Source organism: Cajanus cajan, chromosome 3 (genome assembly GCF_000230855.2).
Source record: "Cajanus cajan strain Asha chromosome 3, NIPB_CcT2T_4, whole genome shotgun sequence".
NCBI classification, from domain to species: domain Eukaryota; kingdom Viridiplantae; phylum Streptophyta; class Magnoliopsida; order Fabales; family Fabaceae; genus Cajanus; species Cajanus cajan.
The window spans coordinates 19,490,933-19,512,636 of record NC_138519.1 but is presented as its reverse complement, the minus strand read 5'-3'; the positions used below and the strand labels follow the sequence as shown (position 1 = coordinate 19,512,636).

The following is a 21,704-nucleotide window of genomic DNA, read 5'->3' as shown; positions in this document are numbered from 1 at the left end:
ACAATAATGCAACAATCATATGCTCAAACAATATACATCCACGAGCAGTCACGTTCAAATTCATGGTCTACGGTCCCTGTCAAAGAAAGTGCTTTGTATAGGAAGGTTCTAATTATCCTTACTATTCCTTACAGGCTCCCAAGGTGCCCCTATTATAGGGACCTGGTACCTCTGTTGCCGTCACCTGACAAACTCTAAGGTCTGACATAGTATTTCAGCTTAGAGTAGCTGGTTATCACCTTAAGTGTGATTTCTGACAAGGCTCGCAGGCTCTAAGGCCATTCTCAGGCCGGTCATACATTAACCACTCTTTATGTTTACACGCTCATGCCTTCAAGTATAGAGGGAACTGTTGTGTGTAAGGATTTGTGTATAATTAATTGTTTATTTCAAATAGGTGAAAAATTTAAACAAGCATACAAGTATTAAAGCCAAATAAAATTCATACAAAACAAACAATGTAAAGGGAGAAATATTTGAACTATTATTCTTATTTTGCTAATTTCATCATTATTTGGGTCTGAGCCTCTTTAAGCTTCCCTAGTGGAGTCACCATCTATTGGAATCCAAAAAATTTTGATCTTACTCACAAATGGTTTAAACCTCCGTTTGAAAATCTCATCAATTAGGGAATGCCCAAAACCAGACTAATCCCTAATCAATGGTTTTAGAAAAGAGTTCGAAGGAGTCACCACCAATATATTACATAAAATATTGGAAAAAGGAAAAGGTTTTCGCAGATCAATTATGGTCATCATAGCTAAAATTGGGTTCGGGGGGTCAATTACATGTAAGTTCAAATGATGAAATTAGCATAATAGTGAATAAAAGTTCAAATATTTAGTCCCCTTTATTAATAGTTATTTACATCCTTAATTCAAAATTTATATGCTTAAACTTAAAATGTCTACAGGGTCGCTTTATTTGTAGCAATGTTTATGATAGAAAAAGTAAATGATAGAGAAAGAATTTGATGAGAATACCTCTTGAACGTGCTTTTATAAAGTATGCTTCCAATATAGTGGTCTTGAGGCACTTTTTGGCTGCCTTACACACTATAATTCATCTCACAAATCTCAAGAAATACAAAGAGGGAGAGAAAAAGAAGATTTTGAGCTATATCATATTCTAGCAGGCAATTTTCGCTTTGTTTCCTATCCAATTTCGGTCCCCGAGCACTGTACCTAAGGCTTGTGTTTATAAGCGTCAAGCCTGACTGGAATGGCCCATTCTGGTCACCAGAACAACCCATTTTGAGTCAGTTTGTTAAGAGCAAAATTTGAATCTAGAGTGGCCCATTTTGAAATTAGAGCGCTACCTTACCTCTTCCTGTAAGGCACTTCACCATCGGCCCCGACCCATTCTGAATTTGAATTTACCTCATAACAACCTGGGGTCAAAACGATCCAATCCGGATTGGGAACACCCCGTTTTGACCTAGGGTTTCTAGGCCAATTTAGAATTTTGGAACGGCCCATTCTGGGCTCCTAATTCACCCCTTTATGGGCTTTGAGCCTTCTAATGTCATATTGGTCCATTTTGATGTTATTTTCGAGTCTTCACAAATTTTTTTTTCTCGTACTAAAATTCCATTTCCTTGTTTGCATGTCCCGAACAAAATTAGGTGTCAACAGTGGTGTATTCCTCCCCAAGCTCCTTGATCAACTTTACTTTGAACTTTCACTTGGACTTTTGGGCCTATTCTAATAAGTTCTTTGATTACATCCTTCAACTAAAAACAATCTTATGTATCATGCTCGACTCGCTATGAAATTTGCAATATTTTGATTTGTTAACCTTCCCTTGTAGCTTTAAAGTCTTAGGTTACTCTATATCTTCTTGAAATTCAACATTGAACGGGTTGTTGCTGGATGCTGGAGTTTTTGTCCTAGTGTTAGAGTTACCATTTCAGATAACTGGTAGGATGTGCTTGACTGGCACTAAGAGAAGTATTATTCCTTTTGGATAGTTGTATATACATCATATTTATATTTATTCATATAAATGTGGTTTTTATTTTATTATTCAGATGCATGTTTATATTGTTATCCAATAAATAATCTCTCTCTTAGTTAAACTATCTAGTAGGGTGATTCCATGTAGTGTAGAGATCATGGCGGGTTATTACATGTATGCTCACTCCCTATGCTTGTGTTGCTTATGTTTGGGCTAATCGTCAATTGTAGGAATAGATCAAGTATAGGAAGATGTATTTGACATTGAGGCAGGGAATTATAGTTTTAGTATTTTGTTAGAATTATTCAAGTTTTAATTGTTCATGTTTTATGTTAAATTTTTGTTCAAATACGCAGTTTGTGCCTTTTTTTTTTTAACTTTATACATTGTTTAGTTATGGTTTCTTTTATTAATGTATAGAGTTGTTGAAAGATTAATGAACCCTTTTACTAAGAATTGTTGTTTAAGAAGCCTTACATTATACACATTCTTGAAAATAAAATTGTATTATATATAAAATCCTTTATTTAATTATTCAAAGTAAAAGAGTGTCATAATTAATATATGAGAAGAGATCTATGTACTCTAGAAGTAAGTTTACCTAGACTTACTCTGTTCAATAACTCATGCTCTACATTAAATTTCAACGATCTAACCATTGAATTTAAAGTTCTTAATGCATAGATCAAATTTGTAAATTTAAAAAAAAATGTGAAAACCATTTGATACTTCTTTTCATTAATTCAAATCAACGTATACTATATTTTTATAGTTATTAGTCAATTTGAATTAATGTGACGAAGTATCAAATGATTTTCAAATTTTTTTAAAATTTGCAGATTTGATTTATGCACTAAGAACTTTAAATTCAGCGGTTGGATTGTTAAGATTTGTTGTAAAGCATGAATTATTGAACGAAGTAAGTCTATGTATACTTACTCCTGGAGTAAACGGATCCCTCCTCTTAATAAAAATTCAATTCAAAAATAAAAATAAAAAAAGGTTGAAAAAAACCCTAAATATACTTACTGTTCTTACCAGAATTTGCAAGTGCTCTAATAGAAGAGAGGGTGTTCTCCACAATTCGATTACTGACACCGGGGGGGACACCTACAAAGATACTCTTATGCTCAAGTTTGAAGAGAGTATAGGTAAGTGTGAATTAGGGTTAGAGTGATACATGGTGTCTCATATATAGGTAATCGATCTTATCTCTAAACTTAGAAATAATGTTGCATGATTTAGGAAATATTTTCTTGATAAGTGGAGATATTGTTCTTGATAATGTGATCTCGAATTCTAATAGATATGTGACACGAAAATAATCCTACAGACATTGTGGATGAATTGCCTAAATTTTGCCTTGTGGAACTAATGGATCAGGGGCCTATTAAGGGGTGAACTTGTGTCTAGCTTGGCTCGTTCAAACTAAGCATGAGGTTAGGTCGACTTGATCATGCTAGGTGATACTATTATCAAAGAAAATCCATATAAAAATAATTTGATTCAATATAACTATTATAATATATATATATATATATATATATATATATATATATATATATATATATATATAATGCAAACCAATCAGTAAATGATGAAAAGGACAAGGTTACAACTAACAAGTTTTCAAACATCAAATTAAAAATCAAATAAGTGAAGATTAGATAACAAAGTTTAACCAATTTAATCAATGATAAAAATATTATTGAATTAAATTATATAATATAAAAACTAACTAAAAACATAATTAATTTGCTTGAATTAACCATCTACTAACTAAAAATATAATGCCTATGTTTTGTTTTTTTAAAAAAATCATAAAAGCACTTCTAAATAAAATAAGTAATTTTTTTACTTGAATTTTTAGACTTTTTTTTTAAATAAATAGTTTTTTAATATTTTTAAGAAGTAACTCCTATTTACTTTTAAAAAAAATATAAATATTTTACGAATACATTTTTTTTTAAGTTTAAACAATCAGATGCAATATTGTATAACAAAAGCAAACAAATAATTAAACCAAATTTTAAAAAAAAATAAAATAAAAAACTCACCTCATGTTGATTACTCATGTAAGTGATTTAGATGACGTCTAAAAGTTATTAGCCTTTGATTCACAGAACTACCGATATTTTCATGCAATCAATTTTTGGGTCCACGAAACTCCAATCACTCACTCGTCATTAAAGTACTGTTCATCATGAACTGACAAAGTAATAAAAGTAGTACGTATTTCAATAATGCAAAATATTTCCCAATCTTCCAATAATTCATTTTATCATTAAGTCCGCCAAGCATTAATAAACAAAATTAGAACATCAACATAATCAATTTTGTCCTAAAGTAGTTCAGGACTTTTCTTCTTCAAGCACTATATTTTCTTTGACATTTTGAATTTTCACTTACTACATCTACAAGGCACACTCATAAAGTTTCAGTACACAAACCAGAAAGACTGAGAAAAAGAGTGTAGAAGTGGAGATCCAGGAGCTTGGAACTGAGAACTTGTTGGAGGATACAGTTTTTCAGGTTCATACAATGTGCATTTTAGTTAACACTAGTTTGGGATAAGATAATGCCTATTAGATACTTTTAGCAGTTAATTTTGTTTATCACTCTTTTTATGCCACTGTTTATGGAGCCATTAGTCTTCACTGTAAAACTGTGCAATGATTTTTTTATGAGGAAAAGACTATTCTAGCTTTTATTCACACTTCTCATATCTGTGTTCTGCTTCTGGTTTTTCATTCTGCTTTTGTTTGTTTTATTTTAACTGTTTTGAGATGTTGCCATTGGTTTCTTCACTAGTGATTTTCCTCCCCTTCTTGTGTTCTGGTCCTACTTCTGTTTGTAGTGGATATTTAAAGTTTTTAATTTTATCTTTTGCAAAGCAAGAATGCCTTTAGCCAAAGTCGCAAAGCCAATTTTGTGAGAGGTGTATGCACTGTGTTTGTACATGAAGATGATGGGTGGATCCTTGGTGTATATATAAGTGGAATCTGCCCTTTTTCTTAAAGTCAGTTATCTTATTGTGAAGAGGCATATCTGTACTATAGTTGTCTTTTTACTTCCTTTACTTGATGAGAGCATGGATTTTCTTATTTACATTACAAGAATATTAAAAAGTGGTTTGCATTTAAAGTGAGTCATTTCTCAAAAAGATACGTAAATTTTAAGTTCATATCTCTACATTGCAAATGCACTAAAGAAACAAGATTAACAATTTTCAAAAAGTAAACAGTGGAGATGATATGAACCTCAGGAAGCCTCTAAAAGATTCTGTGATCCTTTTGGTGAAAAAATCATGAGCGAAAAGCCCCTAAAAGTCCAAACAAACATATTTTCTAAATCTTCAAAATTTGAAAATGGAAACAGCTAAAATTTTGGCTCCAAGTTTGTATCAATCACAAGTGATTTAGAGTATATTTGGTTTCACATTCATGATCTACGTTTGAATAATAATCACATTAAAATTAATACAAAAGCAACTAATTGTTACTTCCACTTATCCACATCCAACCAACCAAAATTGACATGAATCCAAACATGCTCACATTTATCTGATGGTTGATGTGTTTGCTCAGCAGGAAAAGAAAAAGAGATCTCATGGGTTCTTCTGTTCAACATCAAATCCAACACATAATTAACATCCCAGAAGAGATTGAGCCTGCATTGTGGCCTGAATGTTGTATCTACAAGGTACCTTCTAGTCTTTTGAAGGTGAAAAAAGTGGCCTACACTCCTCTAATGGTCTCAATTGGCCCTGTGCACCACAAGAAAAAAGAACTAAAGGAAATGCAAGTGGACAAACAAAGATATTTTCACTTCTTCAGGGAACGCCTAGAAAGCGAGCTTAATTTAGTGCAGTACAAATCCTTCCTTGAACAAGAAGAGCCAAAACTACGCAAGTGTTACCAAAAGAAATTCTCTTATATCAGCAAGGAGCAATTTGTGGAGTTGATACTGTTGGATGCTGTATTCATCATGGAGCTGTTTCTAAGAGAAGACAAAAAATGGGAATATAGGGATGACTATCTAATGACTCAAGGATGTGTCAGCAAAAGTATCCAGTGTGACTTGATGCTGCTTGAGAATCAGCTTCCAATGATAGTGTTGGAAAAACTATATGATAAAGTTGTCCCTAGCAGTGTCAAAACGCATACCAGATTTATTAAGCTTGCTCAAAAATACTTTAGATCTTATTATCCTCATCAGAAATCTTCAGAAAACAAGTTTGAGTTACGTAAGTGGGAGAAATCACTACATTTCACTGATCTAATTAGAAATTCCTATCTCCCTAACGAACTGAGAAGCCAGACAGACCATTCTCAAAAGGAGTGTGTGCTAAGGACTGCAACAAAGTTGAATGAGGCTGGGATCAGCTTTGAGAAGGTTAATGATAGATGCTTACTTGACATAAAGTTTAAGAAGAAGCGATTCTTCAGCTGGTTTCTTTGCTTGGGTTGCTTGCCATGCTGCAAGTTGTTCAAAGCCACGTTTCAAATACCCCAATTAAAAGTGGACCACACAACAGAATGTGTTCTTAGGAACCTAGTAGCCTTTGAGCAGTGTCACTATCCTGAGGAGCCTTACATTTGCAACTATGTTTCTCTAATTGACTCTCTTATTCACACCAAAGATGATGCAGAGTTGCTTGTTGAGAAAGAAGCTATTGTCCATGAACTAGGGAGTGATAAGGAGTTAGCAACTTTGGTTAATGGTCTTTGCAAACATGTGGTGACAAATTCAACATGCTACCACCAAATCATGGAAGACGTTAATAATCACTACAACAATGATTGGAAATGGGCTATGGGCACGTTAAGGTGGGTTTACTTTCGTGACCCTTGGAGAACCAGTTCTACTATAGTGGGAGTTGCTGTCCTAATATTCACTATCTTCAACTTTTACCGTGTTATTGATCTACTCTTTAGTTAACTCAAAAATCATATATTGATCCACCCATTCTGTATCAAATTATTGTGCCATAACCCTTCCATTTCCCATTTACTTGTACTAGAACTACCTTGTTTATTATAGAACAAATATGGATTAATAATAGTTGCACATGTGTGATGATGGTACACGTACATCCTAAACTCTTAAGAACTACCTTTATAGATCCGGTTACTTCAGTTGGCTAGAATATGAATAAGATCAGGTGAAGACTAAGGTGGGAGACCAACACATATCTTCTTGAGAAACAAGTTCTATGTTTTGTCCGCCAAAAATGGCTAATGGCATATTTTGTTCAGACAGGTTTTTTGGCCAGAAAATGATAAATATTTATTGGCAGTTAAAACAGCCAGAAAATACATGTTCAATTTATTTAATTTAGTATTTATTTGTCACTTTAAACTGCCAAAATATGAATTCTCAATTTATTTTAATTCAACATTTATTGGCGATTATATGTCGTCATAACATGCATAAAAAAATTAGCATAGAAACCAAATGAAAGATAATCACATGTAGTCATTTTGTTTTAAAAATAATGTTAACCAACGAATAAATAATCGGTTACATCATATCATAGGATAAATAAATAAACAAAAATGGAAGTAGAATGAAGAAAATACCCCCTGTAATAATATATAATCTTTCTTTCCCGTGAAATGAAAATAAAATTTATAAAACAAAAAGATCAGGGAAGGTGTTTAATTAGACTTAGGGAAACTGAGCAAACTCAGTATAAGGGAACAATATGGCGTAATAATCTTTACAAGAACAACGAGTAATCCTTGCAGATCATAAAATGAAAAACAAGTCGATAACTACATCCGTATTTCCCAAAAGTACTATACTGAACTATTGATGCAAGCCTATCACCGAGCATGCTGCTAAGGCCTCAAATACTTATGCAAGTTTAATTTCAACTAGGAATTTTTTTCTTTCCATCAGAATTTCTATTGGTGTTAATGGAGAACCAAATGAATGCACCACCTTCGAGAAATGTTTATGTGGGTTGCTATGTCTACATCAACCTGATATATTTAACCTTTTCTTCTATACCATTTTCATTATTTTTCTTTTTTTCATCTTGAGAAGATTCATGAAGATGCTGACTATTGAATGAACCAAATCGACCAAGTGTTTCATTTAAAAGCTATTACTATCTTCAATTTTAATTATAAGTAACATTGAACAAATTATTAAAATCAAGAAAACTACTTAATATAGTTATTTTTAATTAATTTTACCATAACTTCAAATTTTATTTTAAATATACTATTTACTTTTAAGTGATTGTTATATTTAATGTTAGTTATAAATGTATAAAAAAAATAAAATTAACAATAAATAAAGAGTATAATAGAAATTTAATTTTAATTAATTTTAAAAATTAATAATTATTATTTATAATTAAGACTAAAGAAAAATCTAACTTATTGCTTGTTATTAAAGCACGAGGTAGTAATGTATTTTGGAGTCTATAGGAATAGGGAGAACCAGAGCTTTTTATAGGCTAGTTAATTACATGTATCCTAGCCTTTAATTTTCACTTTTTTAATCACTTCAAGTCTAAACTAATCGAGCCATGCTTCAATTCTGATGTACAATTTCAATAATTAGTATTTCGTACGGAAACAGCATTAAAGGAAGTAATATAATTCACCATGAATAGATATTGATTATATAGCCTTCATCTAAGAATGAAAACAAAGTGCTTCAATATTGATTATAGCCTTCAATTCTAAATCCATGCTTCCCTGCATTTCAAACAGATCATTCAAAAGCAAGATACAAAGAAATGAAAACATGAAAAGACAAAGTTAAATTACCACATTATAGCTCACTAATAAAAAATTCCTTTGAGGCATAATCACGTGAGCACACTTTGCACAGTAAAAAAATGAATAACTTTATTGTAAATTAACAAGTCAACTAAAGAACACTTACTACTTTTAAACCACTTAGAAAAGGGAATGATCACTACTCCAAATGAAAAACTGAGATAACCCAGCAAAAAATAATGAGTACTTTACAGCACACGTTCCACTCTCTAACAACTCACTTCCACCCAAATTTTATTCTTATCATATCATTTATCAAATATCACCTTGTCTATCTACCTTCCTTCTCTCTACCTCTCACTTTCCACCCAAAATGGGGTGAATATTTATAAGAGTAAAGTTACACATACAACAAAAGTTGTATAACATTACAAAATTTTGTGTCAATCTCTCTCCATCATCAATAATATAACTCCATAATAAATGAAGTGATAGAGAAAGATAAACACAAAAGTATGTAAAAATTTTGTTACATGTGTAATATTACTCTTTATAATTTTTCAAAAACTACCAAGTTTTTCTACTGTTCCATGGTAGTCAAAAAGAACTTGACAAACAATACAGACACTATAAGCTGAATTTGCTAAAATTGAAAACTGAACTGGTACTCAGAAGGATAGGAACAGTTCACCTTTAGTCATTACAACATCCACAGCTAATTTAGCAAAATGCTCCTTGTCCTGTGACAGAATCCTGGAGATCAAACTAGTCATTGCTATATTCATCAAGTCTGACTTGAATTTATATGCATATTCCAGCAAATTAATGTATTAGATAATTAGACACAAGTATGATTCCATACCTGGCTCTGTTACCAAGTGAGTTTAGCTCATTTGGTTGAATAGGGTGCATAAGTGTTGTGAACCCTCTTAGTACCAGTGATTCCCTCGAATCAAAAAAAAAACCTAGCCCTGTTAACACGGGGATAATAATAACAATGTATTAAAAGGCTAGAGTAGAGACTGATAAAACACCGAAAAATTCCTATCCAAAAAGGCGGGGAAAACAACAATACCAGCATCCGCTTTGTTGTCCACAACCTTCTGTGACAAAGCATTACGAGCACACACTGCTGCCGTTCCGAAACTTATTGGGCTGTATTACATTGTTTTTTCCTTTCATCCTTCATAATAAACCACTCCTCACATAATATGCATCCCTCAGTTTACACTTATATAAACAAATTATAATGTGATTTTTCCTAGATCACAATCTACCAACAACAAAAAATTGTGCTAGACAGTAGATATATAATCCACAACTTTTTTTGTAGTGTATGACCAGAAGAAAAATAAGTTTACTATAATCATTTCACTTGAACCCAAGTAACTACTTGCACCACCCTAGCATCTAATACACATACCAAAGTAAGTTTTAAATCACTTACCACAATTACAAAAAAAGGAAAAAATTAAAACCAAGATTCTAGATATCCATTGTCCAATAAACAGTGAACTTGGACAGAAGTTGAACCAGAAAAAACTAACAAAAACTGCTTAAAATAAATTCACATCAGAAAATGAAGCATGAGATCCTACTGATTAACAGAGCTCCTTCCGCTTGTATCGGACCATAACTTTTCCCTTCACTCCTACAACCATGGCATTCCAATCTATCTCAGGAAAAGGTGACACCAACTCAAGATCAAAATTCCTCAGCAGATGAGTCCAAATTGCTTTTATCTGCAGATAAGCAAAAGGCTCCCCAAGGCATCCATGTCTGCCGCCGCCAAATGAAATGTAGGAGAATGCACCTGCCACCTTGTCTTCTTCCCTCCCAACAGCGAACCGATCGGGATCATACCTGTCAGGGTCCTTGAAAATGTGACCTAGCCTATTTGCAAAAGCAGGTGATGTGGCAATTATATGACCCTTGGGGATGTCATACTCTTTCCCCTCTTTTGTCGTGACGCTAAAATCACTGTGTGAGCTTCTCAGCAGCATAATCAGTGGAGGGTGGAGTCTCAAAGCTTCTTTGATGCACCTATACAGCACATCCATTTCAGCCAAAACATCATGATCAACTTTGTCCCCATGCTTCTCCATCAACTTCTTCTGCTCCTCCTGCACAGCTGAAAGGTACTGGTTGTTACTCAGCAGATATGCACCAGTCCAAGTGGAGGTAATAGAACTTGTGTGTTGTCCTGCAAATAGCGCAGCAATGAGGAGTCCAGTCACTTCAGCTTCTGTCGTTTGGCGACCATCTTTGTATTTTGAGTCAATGAAGCACTGCAACATGTCATCTTCTGATTTGTTGGCACTTTTGCGAGAAGCTATGATGGTTGCAAAGATTTCAGCCAGCTTCTTGCGTGCCTGGTCACGGCGCTTGTGAGCTGGGATTGGCAAGTATGGGAAGAGAACGCTGATTGGAAGCATCCCATTATCCAGGTCATGGAACAATGCAGAGACATCATCAAAGAGTTTGTCACGAACTTCACGCCCCAAGAGACATCTACTGGCCGTCAAGATGATCAGATGCTCAAGCTCATACTTCAAATCAACCTCACCACTAGGTCCCCACTTTGAGAAATAGTCCTGCAAATTGGGTTTGTGTTTGGAAATAACAATCTTCAATGCCACATTGGTAAACAACCAACAACAATTACAGGAAAGAGTTTACTATTAACAACATAAAGAAACAAAACAATCAACTGCCAGGTTTAATGCAATTTCACCATTAGTCAAGTCCAAATGGAAGTGAACGAGCTTCACCAACTTAATATGGGATTGAATTCAGGCAGCAGCATAAAATTTTATTTTCAATTAAAATAGGAAAAAGCCAACTCTAAGATGAGAGATAAAGTTATAGCATTGAGTCAATACAGTGGCCTGTTATTGTGATAAAAATGTATGCACATTTTCTATGAATTATGAAATTGTTAATTTATACTCCATTTACTTGCAAGAATTATAGATTAGAGTAATTACACTAATATTCTCTAAGTTTTGTGGATTGCTCGTAACTCCCAACATTTTTAGCATTTATAATAACATCCTTTATAGGGAAACACACAATGTTTTTCAAACAACTAATAATTGAGGGAGGTAATGTATTGTCTAAAAGGGTGTTGATGTCGTGTTTTTAAAACAATTAAAGGAGTTAGTGTAGTAGTAGAAAAAACATGGAGTCTATCTGCAATCTCACAAAACTTCAAAAGATGTCCATGTAATTTATTATAAATTATAATACCACACTTTTCACTCTAATAAAGCAAAGTCATTTATATGCAACAACTTGCTTCCTATTTTTATGCTTTGAAAAGTGGGAATTCCCGTTTGCATCAAGTCAAACAGTTTTCCAAACATACACTACAAATGGAATTCCCGTGAAACGGTTTCCCAACCATACACCATGGATCATCCATACACCATGGATCATCGAAAGCGTGGCCATTGACCAAATCCCGCCAAATCATTGAATTGAATGCACAATATCGGTTTTCCAAACATACACTACACGTGGAATTCCCGTTTGCATCATGTCAAACCGTTTCCCAACCATACACTACACGACGGATCATAGCAGGCGTGTCCCGCCAAATCATCGAATTGAATGCCCAATAACGGTTTCCAAACATACACTACAGGTGTGGCTAGACCAAATCCCACCGAATCATTGAATTGAAAGCACAAACGTGTATTACATAAAGTAGGTCAATGAAAATTGAGAGCAAAAGCAATAACACAATGGATCTAAAACTATGAGCCTCACCATTGACAAGTTTACTAGAAGGGGGTTGACAAAATTTTCCCCCATCCCATCATCACATGCAAGATGCCACCAAAATCACAGGAAATTAAAACGCACACACACAAAATGGAAAACAAATTCCTGATTACAATAATCAATTTCAAGACCTAATGTCACAATTCACAAACCAATCGAAAACACAATTACACATCAACACGGGGCAACATCATCACATTATTAGATCAATCAATAACTAAAGATAAAAAAAAAAAAGATCAACATATACCTCAGCTTCTGCAACCATCTGATTGACATAACTCTTGAGTTTGTTCACCCTAAGAGCCTCAGTGAAGAACCTGAACTGCTCCTGCCTCACGGAGTAATCAACATCAAACACCACCCCAGGTCCAAAAGTTGGCACATTGAACTGGTACACCTCTTGCTGGCTAAGATCACTCTCTGGGGCCTTGAAAAAGTGTGCAGAAACCTCAGGGCCAATCAAAAAGGTGATGTTTTTGTGAAACAATTTCAGGGTGAAAACACTCCCAAGCTTAGGGTACTCCTCACGGAGCATAAAAATTGGCCCTTTGAGGAACCGGTAAAGCCCTCCAATGAGGGGCCACCCCTTCATTACTGGGGGTACCCTCTTTCTGGATTTGGGCACTATGAAGGCTGATATGAGTTTGGCCACAAGGATTGTGGCCGCAAGGAGGAGACATGTGCTCAGAAACCTGCCATCAACTTCCATGTTTGTGCTGTTACAACGTGATGATGTGAATTGTGAAAGTGAGAGTGAAGTGATGAGATGATGCTTTTGTTTGAAAGGTACAATTTTGGTTGATAAAACCAATGAACTAAGAGAGTGAAAAGAGCTGGAACCACAAATCTAGCATCATACGGCAGATCTGTGTCTGTTCGTTACGCTTTAATGTTGTTTGTGGCCACTGAGGAATTGGAATACGAGATTGCAATTTTATACGCTGGATTTGGCTTAGCTGGGCTCACGGTAATCAGAGGGTTTAAAAATTAAAACTGTGGGTTAGGCTTGGATGGAGGCTAGAAATTCACGGGTGGAATATTGGAGGTTAATTTTATGTGTTTATTTAGGGGCAATTGGCACCAACGAAAAACTGAAAGTAATAGAATTTGGAGTTTCTTCAACAACAAAAAAAAAAAAAAAAGAATTAAAAATAGAAATAATTAATGTAAAATTTATTATGGTTCTCTCTTATTCATTAATGTTCGAGAAATAAGACTAATAAGTTGGAGAGTCAGTTTGCAACACCAATCTGGTCTCGCGTCTATTTAAAATATTAAATAATATTATATACATATTAGGATCTACATTCATATAAAGTGAATATTCACTATGAATATTCACTTTATATGAATATTCACTTTATCAATATAAATAAAGTGACTATCCACTTATGAAATAATATAAATAGAAATCCTTTTCCTTTTTGTAAATAAAAAAAATATTATTGATTAGAAAATTGAGGATGAACTATTATTAAAAATTTCATTAGGTCTCTTACAGATGATTTTTATAGTTTTATTTATAAATTTATTTAAAGTCATTTTTGTCATTATTAGTTATTCATTTTGAAAGAATGAGTTCTTGTAATTGTTGTTTAGAGCTATTCCAAGGGATTTGAATGATTAAAGAAGTCTCATCTTGATTGTTGGTTAGGACAAACAAAACACCATTATTATTGGTAGGTAATGAGAACTTGATGATATAGTCTTATAGTCTATAGATTAATTATCTGGTGATAAAAAGTGATTTATAAGACATTAGTTACTTGGTCTACTCCAATGATTTGAACTTGAACCTTTAGTGGAATAGTGGGATCTTTCAAACTATTATAATTAGGAAAGATAGTCAAGACTACACTTCCAACGTGTATTGTAATTAGGATAGTCCCAATTATAGCATTCTCATAGTGGAGGTAGCTAGAGTCTAAAAGAGAAATTCTCACCAAGGCAAGTAGACCTCTTATTCAACGGAGAGAAAGAATCAGTTTGATTGTACCATAATGAAGGTGAGTGTAACCTTCATGTTGCCATTGTCTGATAAGCTCTTGGTGTATCTTGATATATATTGACATATTATTCTTCAAAGTTAACAACTAAAGAACATTGATCCATTCTAAAAGATTGGACATATTCTTTAACTTGAAGTCTTTTAGTAGTGATAAGCTTAAAGATAAATATGAAAGTAGATCTTTGTCTCTTGAAAATATTATAATGATTGAGTAAAGGAGTAAATGTTTCTAAGCTCTAAGCATTCTCACGAACAAAAGAATATTCTATAAGATTTTCAATTTTTGATAAAAAAAAAAAAAGTGCTTTGGAGATCTTTTAGGGAAAGAAAGGGATGAGTTAGATGTTAGAATTTTTCATATTTTTTTGGACATCTCTCTTACCAACCCTCTATATATTAATGATAATATATTTAATATATATGTGTGTTGTGTGTATATGTATAATTATTAATGTTTAAAAGTTAAACTGTTTATTGAATTGATAAAGTTAATAATTTAAATAATTTGATCGTAGTTCAAAATGATATTAATAAAATGATAATAATAATTAAGTAATATATAAAATATTATTCAATAAATATAATATTAATATTTTGTGCCACTAAAAATTATAATATAATATTATTTTGTAGATTTTTAACATTCTTTTTACACCTAAAACACCAAGTATAATATTTTAGTATAAATTTTATTAATAAAAATTTAACCATACACAATAAGAAGTTTAAGTCTAATGAAAAAAAAATGTTAAACTAATATAATACTCTCGATTAATTTGTTTTGTTACTAAAACTCTTGATTAATTTAAATTAATGTTACAACAAAAAAACTATGATTAATATATAAATGGGTAGTTTTTTTACACTAATTATGAGAAATATAGACCTACTTTAATATATATATATATAATTTTAATTTCCTTTTATATGTTTTATTTATTTTAAAATATTTTTTAAGAAGATACTTACTTATCATTCACACAACTAGATGCATTTATTAATCTATTAATAATACAAATTACAGTCATTAATAAAAAAATTAAATCTTGAATTAGGTATAGTGTCATTAAATATAATAATTAATTAAACTATTCAATTCAAAAAAATATTTTTGAAACAACATTTGAATTTATAACATTATTAATGAAAATTAAATGCGTCAACTAATTTTACTTATATTGATACATTAATTATTTATATCTTATATTAAGAACTAGTGGACGTATTTTAAAAAAATTATCTATAAGAATTTCAATTACCAAAATTGAATTTAAACACAAGACCTTATAAATACTAATAACCTCGTACCATCAAGTCAATCTAGTTGTATAGTCGAAGAGAGTATAAAATTTTAAATATCAATATATAAAATTTTATAAATTAATATAAATGAATAAATTATATTTTAAGAAAATTATTATTAAAAATAATTTTATTACTATTCATAATCCAAATCGAATTTTTTATTTATCATAAAGTATTTAAAATAAGTTTTAAAATTTTTTTAAAAAAATATATGATTAGTATTGATTCAAACCTGTAAGATCATTTTTTTAGATATTGTAACGCTATATCTTTTATATTTTTATTGCATCATGATATGTGTTATGTTAATTTATGATGTCAAGTTGTTATGTTGTGTTTTGTGTTGTTTTAAGAGCTCCAAAGTATCAAGGAATCTTCAAGAACTAATTTTTTTTAAAAAAAATTACTAGAGTTGAGGTCAAAGTTGACCAAGAACGAAAAATTATATATGGTTTGCGAAGAGAGAAGCTTCATAAGTTCATTTTAAAAAAACTTTTTAGGGAGAAGTTAGAGAGATAGACTTTATAATTAAAGAAGTTTGATTCTTCTTTTGATTGTACTAAGAGCTTCCTTGTCTTTCCCTAAGGTTGAGTAAAGTTGTAGAAACTAATATTCAAGCTTTTGGAGTTTAAATTCTTATGAAGAAGTCAATCTTAGAGGGTCTCATGGTTCTTCCCCCCTTCTTCCTTAATTTCTTTGTTTCTTGAAGTAATCGAGGTAAAAGAATCTTGTTTAATTTTTTAATTGTTTAATGTTGTTTCATGTTGCATATGTTTGATTTTCTCATTGATGGCTTAATTTGTTGATTTTGAAGTAGTTGTTAAAGATGGTGAAGTAGAAGTTTTGGGGTTGATGATCCCAAGACCCAAAATTGATGATTTCTTGATGAATCTATGTTGCATGTTGGATTTAATGGTAGATTTATGTTATATATAAGTTTTTTATAATCATTCTCGTGGTTTTGATTTCAATTCTTGAACTTGTAGATAAGTTGATAAGGTCAGAAGTTCAAAAATGGTGAAGTTGCAAGTGATATATCCACAAATTCATTGGGAAAATTTTCACGGCAAGGAAAATTTGGGGCAATGGCCATTTAGAGCCAAATTGACTATGCCAAATTTCCTTAGATAGGAAAATTTTGGGCAAATTCACCTAAAGTGTGAATTGGTTGGATCAAATATCTTTAGTTGAATGAAATTTGGAAAGGTTCACTTGAAGGGTGTTTCAAGTGGAAATTAGTTAGGTCAAATTTTCATGGCCAGGTGAATTTAGGGTAAAGGCTAATTTGTAATCAAATTGGCTGGGCCAAATTTTCATGGCCAGAAAAATTTGGAGCAAAGGCCAATTTGGAGTCAAATTGGATAGGAAAATTTTCTTGGCCAAATGAATTTGAGGTAGTGAAGAATTTGGGGTCAAATTGTTTTGGCCAAATTATCTTGGCTATGCGAATTTAAGGACTTAAAAGATATTTAATGCTTTTATGATGTAATTTTCTCATATATGTTATATTCTATAATAATTGATGACTATTGATGATAAACTGGAGATGGTATAAAATGAGTTGTTTGAATAATGTGGGTTTATTTCATGTTGTTAAAGTTGATGTAATTTTTGAGTTGTTTAGACATGTTGTATGAGGTGGAAGGTTATGAAATAATCTAAGGTGTTAAGATGAATGTGATACACTTTATGCTACTAAAAAATGTTTTAAGTAAATATGCTTAAGTTGTGAATGTAACTTGCTTATGATGTTGTAGGATACTTGAACGATGATGATGTATGAAGATGAATCATGTTTAGATGAATGAGTTGAAATTGAGGATGTTTAAGTTAAATGGCGATATGTTGAATGTTATTTAAGTTGAAAGTTGTATGTTGTAAGTTGTTGTTGAGTTGTAATATATGTATGTTATGCATGTTTTAAGTTGAAAGTTTCATAAAAATTAGAGGAGAGAAAAATTGTTTAGAAGTTAAAATATCATATTGTGTGGATATAAGTAGTGATACTTTACAAACCCAAAGTTGAAACCCTTTAGTGAGTAAGTCGTCTCTTGATTGGGAAGTTGTTTCCTAAAGGTTTTTAAGTTGGAATGGTATGGGGACAAGCCAAGCCATACTTTTCATATGTAATCATTGAGCAAGGCACGAAGTCAGGGAGAGATTGAGTGCTAAAAGGATGCATGATATTTGGAAAGTGGCAGTGGGTTAATTTCATACATGTTTAGTTGATGCATATCAATGTTGTGATAAACTCATATCCAAGTTATTCTATTCCTAACAATAGTACTAGACTTTCTTAGTTTAAGTGGTGAAATCTAAGAAACCAAATAAGTTGTTAAACAGGTCACCATATGCTTGAAGTTGTTAAACAAGTCACCATGCCTAAAGTTGTTAAATAGGTCATCATGCTTGAATTTGTAATTTAGTAGGGTTAAGCCACTTAAACTGCTTACTAAGTTATAAGAGATCTCCTAAGTTGAAAATGCATTACAATGTATAAGTTGTTAAAGTTGTAACATTGCTTAAGTTAATAAAGTTGTTAAGTTGCATAAAGTTGCTTAAGTTATTAAAGTTGAATGTTGTACAAGTTGATCAAATTAAATATGCATAAAATTGATTAAGTTGTGTATGTTGGATTGTCAAGTTATCTATGTTGTTTAAGAGGAATAAAATTGTGAAGCATGATGTTATGATGATTGAGTTGAGTTTTCTTTACATTGAGTTGTATGTTATTTATGATGTTTAAGTTGTTTATAAGTTGATTTATGTTGTAAATTTGTTTAAAGATGATAAGTTGTTAAATTATTAATTTGTTGAAGATGTGAAAGATGAAATGATTTAAGTTGTTTCCAATTGAATTCAATTGATGATGTTGTTTGCTCATTATATGCTGTTATTTCTTTTACAAGCTTACCTTTGGTGTTCTATCTTCACTTTTTGGCATATTAAGCATGCATACACATCCTGATACATCTTAATGATATCTAGGTAAAAACTAAGTTTACTCTTATGCCCTTCCTCTAGGATCAACTTCTTAAGCTTGGGGTCACTACATAGACAAACTTTATCCTTAAATCTCAGTACTCTATCAACTCCTATGTTAAATTCACCATTTTTTCCTTGTCCTATAGATTCCACTCTAGCCATGAAGATCTAATTAACTTTTTAGCCTTCCCTAATTTTAGCCAATAGATCATTGGTTACTCTCAACATACCTAGTCTCACACTGCTCAAGGTAATCTCACACACTAAGCTCATATCATTAAAGTTTGTGATCAAACCCATTTCCCTAATCATCAAGGCTAATAGATGTAAGGATTTCTCACTCAAGGCATCCGCCACCACATTGACTTTACCTAACTGATAACTCAACTCAAAATCTTAATCCTTAAGAAATTTTAACCATCTCTTTTGCTTCATGTTTAACTCCTCCTAATCAAATAAATACTTAAGGCTTTCATGATCACTAAACACCTCAAATCTAGAACCATAATTGTGGAAACTCCATGGTGAATTGGAATCCAAGTTCTCAAAGGAAACCTTCAAGCTCTTCATTCTTCATCCATGAGTCAAATCATCAATGAAACTAAGCAAAACATGGAGAGACAAGAGAGTGAAGGGTGCACCACTTCTCAAGAGTGGAGATAAGCAAGAAAGGTTGCACTTGACACAAGGAGAGTTTCCTTGATAAAAGTGCTTAAACAGAAAATTCTCTTAAGAGACTTCGAGAGAAATTTGAGAGAGAATTCAAAAATCTAATTCTCATATCATCAAAAAGTGACACATACATAGAGCTAGGAAGCTTATGGAGCGAGCTAGGCAGCCAAGGTTAAGAAATAAGCATGGTTGCTTAACCTTAGTTGATCTAGGTACCAAATTTTATTTTGAAATTCAAATTTGGATATCCTAAACCACCAACATGTGAAGTCATGTGTTCGATGTGCTTCTAGATCTAAGATGCACAAAATGAGAGAAGGCCATGTGATAAGTAAGAAATGTGTGACTTGTTTTTGGCTCCATGTACTTGGTTTTTGAATTTGAAATTCTCATCACATGTTGGACAACCACATGTTCTAAGAATTTAAATCAAAAGCTAATCACATGGCCTAAAAATGAATGATACCTCCTAAGCCTAAAATTATATAGAGAGAAAAAATTATTATAAAGTCCTTATTTTTTCCCCTTAACATGGTCTTTTTGGTAGGGCATTGAGAGGAAATATGGTCTCTCACCAAACACTTGCAAAACCTGATACTACCAATCTTAGAACTAGTGTTGAGGTTTTCCTTTTCTTGGTGAGGTTTTCTCTATTCATGTTTTCCTTGGATGGCTCAATCTTGGAATGACTCTTGAAAGAGTACTCATCTTCTTTATGGTCTTTCTTATGATAGGGTGTAGATTTAGTGGATTCCCTTAAAAAAAGTCTTTCCCAAAATGTGTTACTCTACCTTGATGCAAAGTTGGACTAAGTCATTTAAGTCCCTAAGCTAAGGGTGGCCAAGGGAACTTTTCTTTCTTCACTCACTTGATGACAAGTGAAGAGTTGTTCCACCTTCATCTACCAATCAAGATAGGCTTCTATATCATCTTTGCCATGGAAGTAAGAGAGATCTACTCAAGATTCCCTCCCCTTGGGCTATTTTTCTTTCTTAGGCCTAGTCTTTCTTGGGTGAGGTTGATAGTATTCACTCATGTTAAGACTATTTTCTTAATAGTTTTGGCTCTTAGCCGAACCACTAAAAGATCCACTATAATGCTTCTTCTTTTTTCCTCTTTCAACAACCTCTCTTTTCCTCTCACCTTTTTTGTTTCTTCCTCTAATTGAGTTATGATAGTCTCTCTTTCTATTCTTTCTTTTTTTCCTTAGCTATCATTTTCAATTTTCTCCATAGTTTAAGTGATTTAAGTTGAAGCATGATTTTTGAAATACTTGTTGGTGAAGTTGAATCACTTCCACTATGTGAAAGAGTAGGATGACTCATGATACAAGTGCAAGGTGTAAGGAAAAGAAATTCTACTTAAGAAAATGTTTGGCCAACTATTAGTATTAATGAAACCTTTGGAACTTCTTAACACTCCTAATGTGAAATAAGAAAATTAAATGAAAGAATTTAAAGAATAATTACAAAAAAAGGTGGAAGTCTTAAATAGACACATAGAATCTCTTAAGACTACTTCCACAATGGAAAAAAAAAAGGCCAATTACAATTGTAATATTTTGTTCTTGAATATTTTTTTTTTACTTTTTGATTTTTTTAGGTACATGTGACTTTTTTTTAAAAAAATAAATCTTGTCACAATATGTTTCCATTAGAAGATGAAATTCAAATTTGAAATTAATTGAGAAACGGAAAACATGCAATCTTCTCATGGATTTTCAAATTTCAAATCATTATCATATGAGTCAAGACCCTAGCAAATTAAAAAGGAACATACATGACACAAATCTTACAAAAAAAAAAAACAAAGATTTGTTTAAGAACACTTGATCAAAAGTTTTGTGAACTAAAATTTTCAAGGTAATTAAGATCTATCGATTTTCATGCAAGATTTAGATCTAACTATAAAACACACTAAAAGACAATCAAGAACATATTTGACATAAGAAATTTAAAGAAAATTATAAGACTACACCTAATGGAAGAACCAAGGCTCTTATGCCAAAATGATGGAAACTCCATAGTGAATTGGAATTCGAATGCTCAAAGGAATCCTCCAAGCTTTTCAATCTTCATCCATGAATCAAATCATCAAAGAAACTAAACAAAATGTGGAGAAACAAGAGAGTGAAGGGTGCACTACTTCTCAAAAGAGAAGATAAGCAAGAAAGGTTGCATTTGCCACAAGGAGAGTTCCCTGGATGAAAATGCTTAAAGAGAAAATTCTCCTAAAATATTTTGAGAGAGAAT

General features: G+C 32.2%; 2 protein-coding genes across 4 annotated transcripts; one reads left to right on the top strand and one right to left on the bottom strand.

Moving 5' to 3' along the window:
* Positions 1-4,253: 4,253 nt before the first annotated feature.
* LOC109788465 (UPF0481 protein At3g47200) lies at positions 4,254-7,043 on the top strand. Of its 3 annotated transcripts, none has more exons than XM_020347196.3 (2): positions 4,254-4,488; positions 5,547-7,043. In XM_020347196.3, the coding sequence occupies exon 2, from the start codon at positions 5,566-5,568 to the stop codon at positions 6,895-6,897; it is 1,332 nt and encodes a 443-aa protein (XP_020202785.1). In that variant the 5' UTR covers positions 4,254-4,488; positions 5,547-5,565; the 3' UTR covers positions 6,898-7,043. The 3 variants fall into 3 exon arrangements, with proteins under 3 accessions (XP_020202785.1, XP_020202783.1, XP_082926765.1); XM_020347194.3 differs by having other exon boundaries at positions 5,544-7,043; XM_083070639.1 differs by lacking the exon at positions 4,254-4,488 and adding an exon at positions 4,508-4,975.
* A 2,987-nt stretch (positions 7,044-10,030) lies between these two features.
* LOC109788471 (obtusifoliol 14-alpha demethylase) lies at positions 10,031-13,487 on the bottom strand. The gene is made up of 2 exons (XM_020347201.3): positions 12,730-13,487; positions 10,031-11,287 (listed from the first exon to the last, which is right to left on the bottom strand). Exons 1-2 carry the CDS (start codon positions 13,189-13,191, stop codon positions 10,295-10,297), a joined length of 1,455 nt encoding a protein of 484 aa, XP_020202790.1. The 5' UTR covers positions 13,192-13,487; the 3' UTR covers positions 10,031-10,294.
* Positions 13,488-21,704: the final 8,217 nt, after the last annotated feature.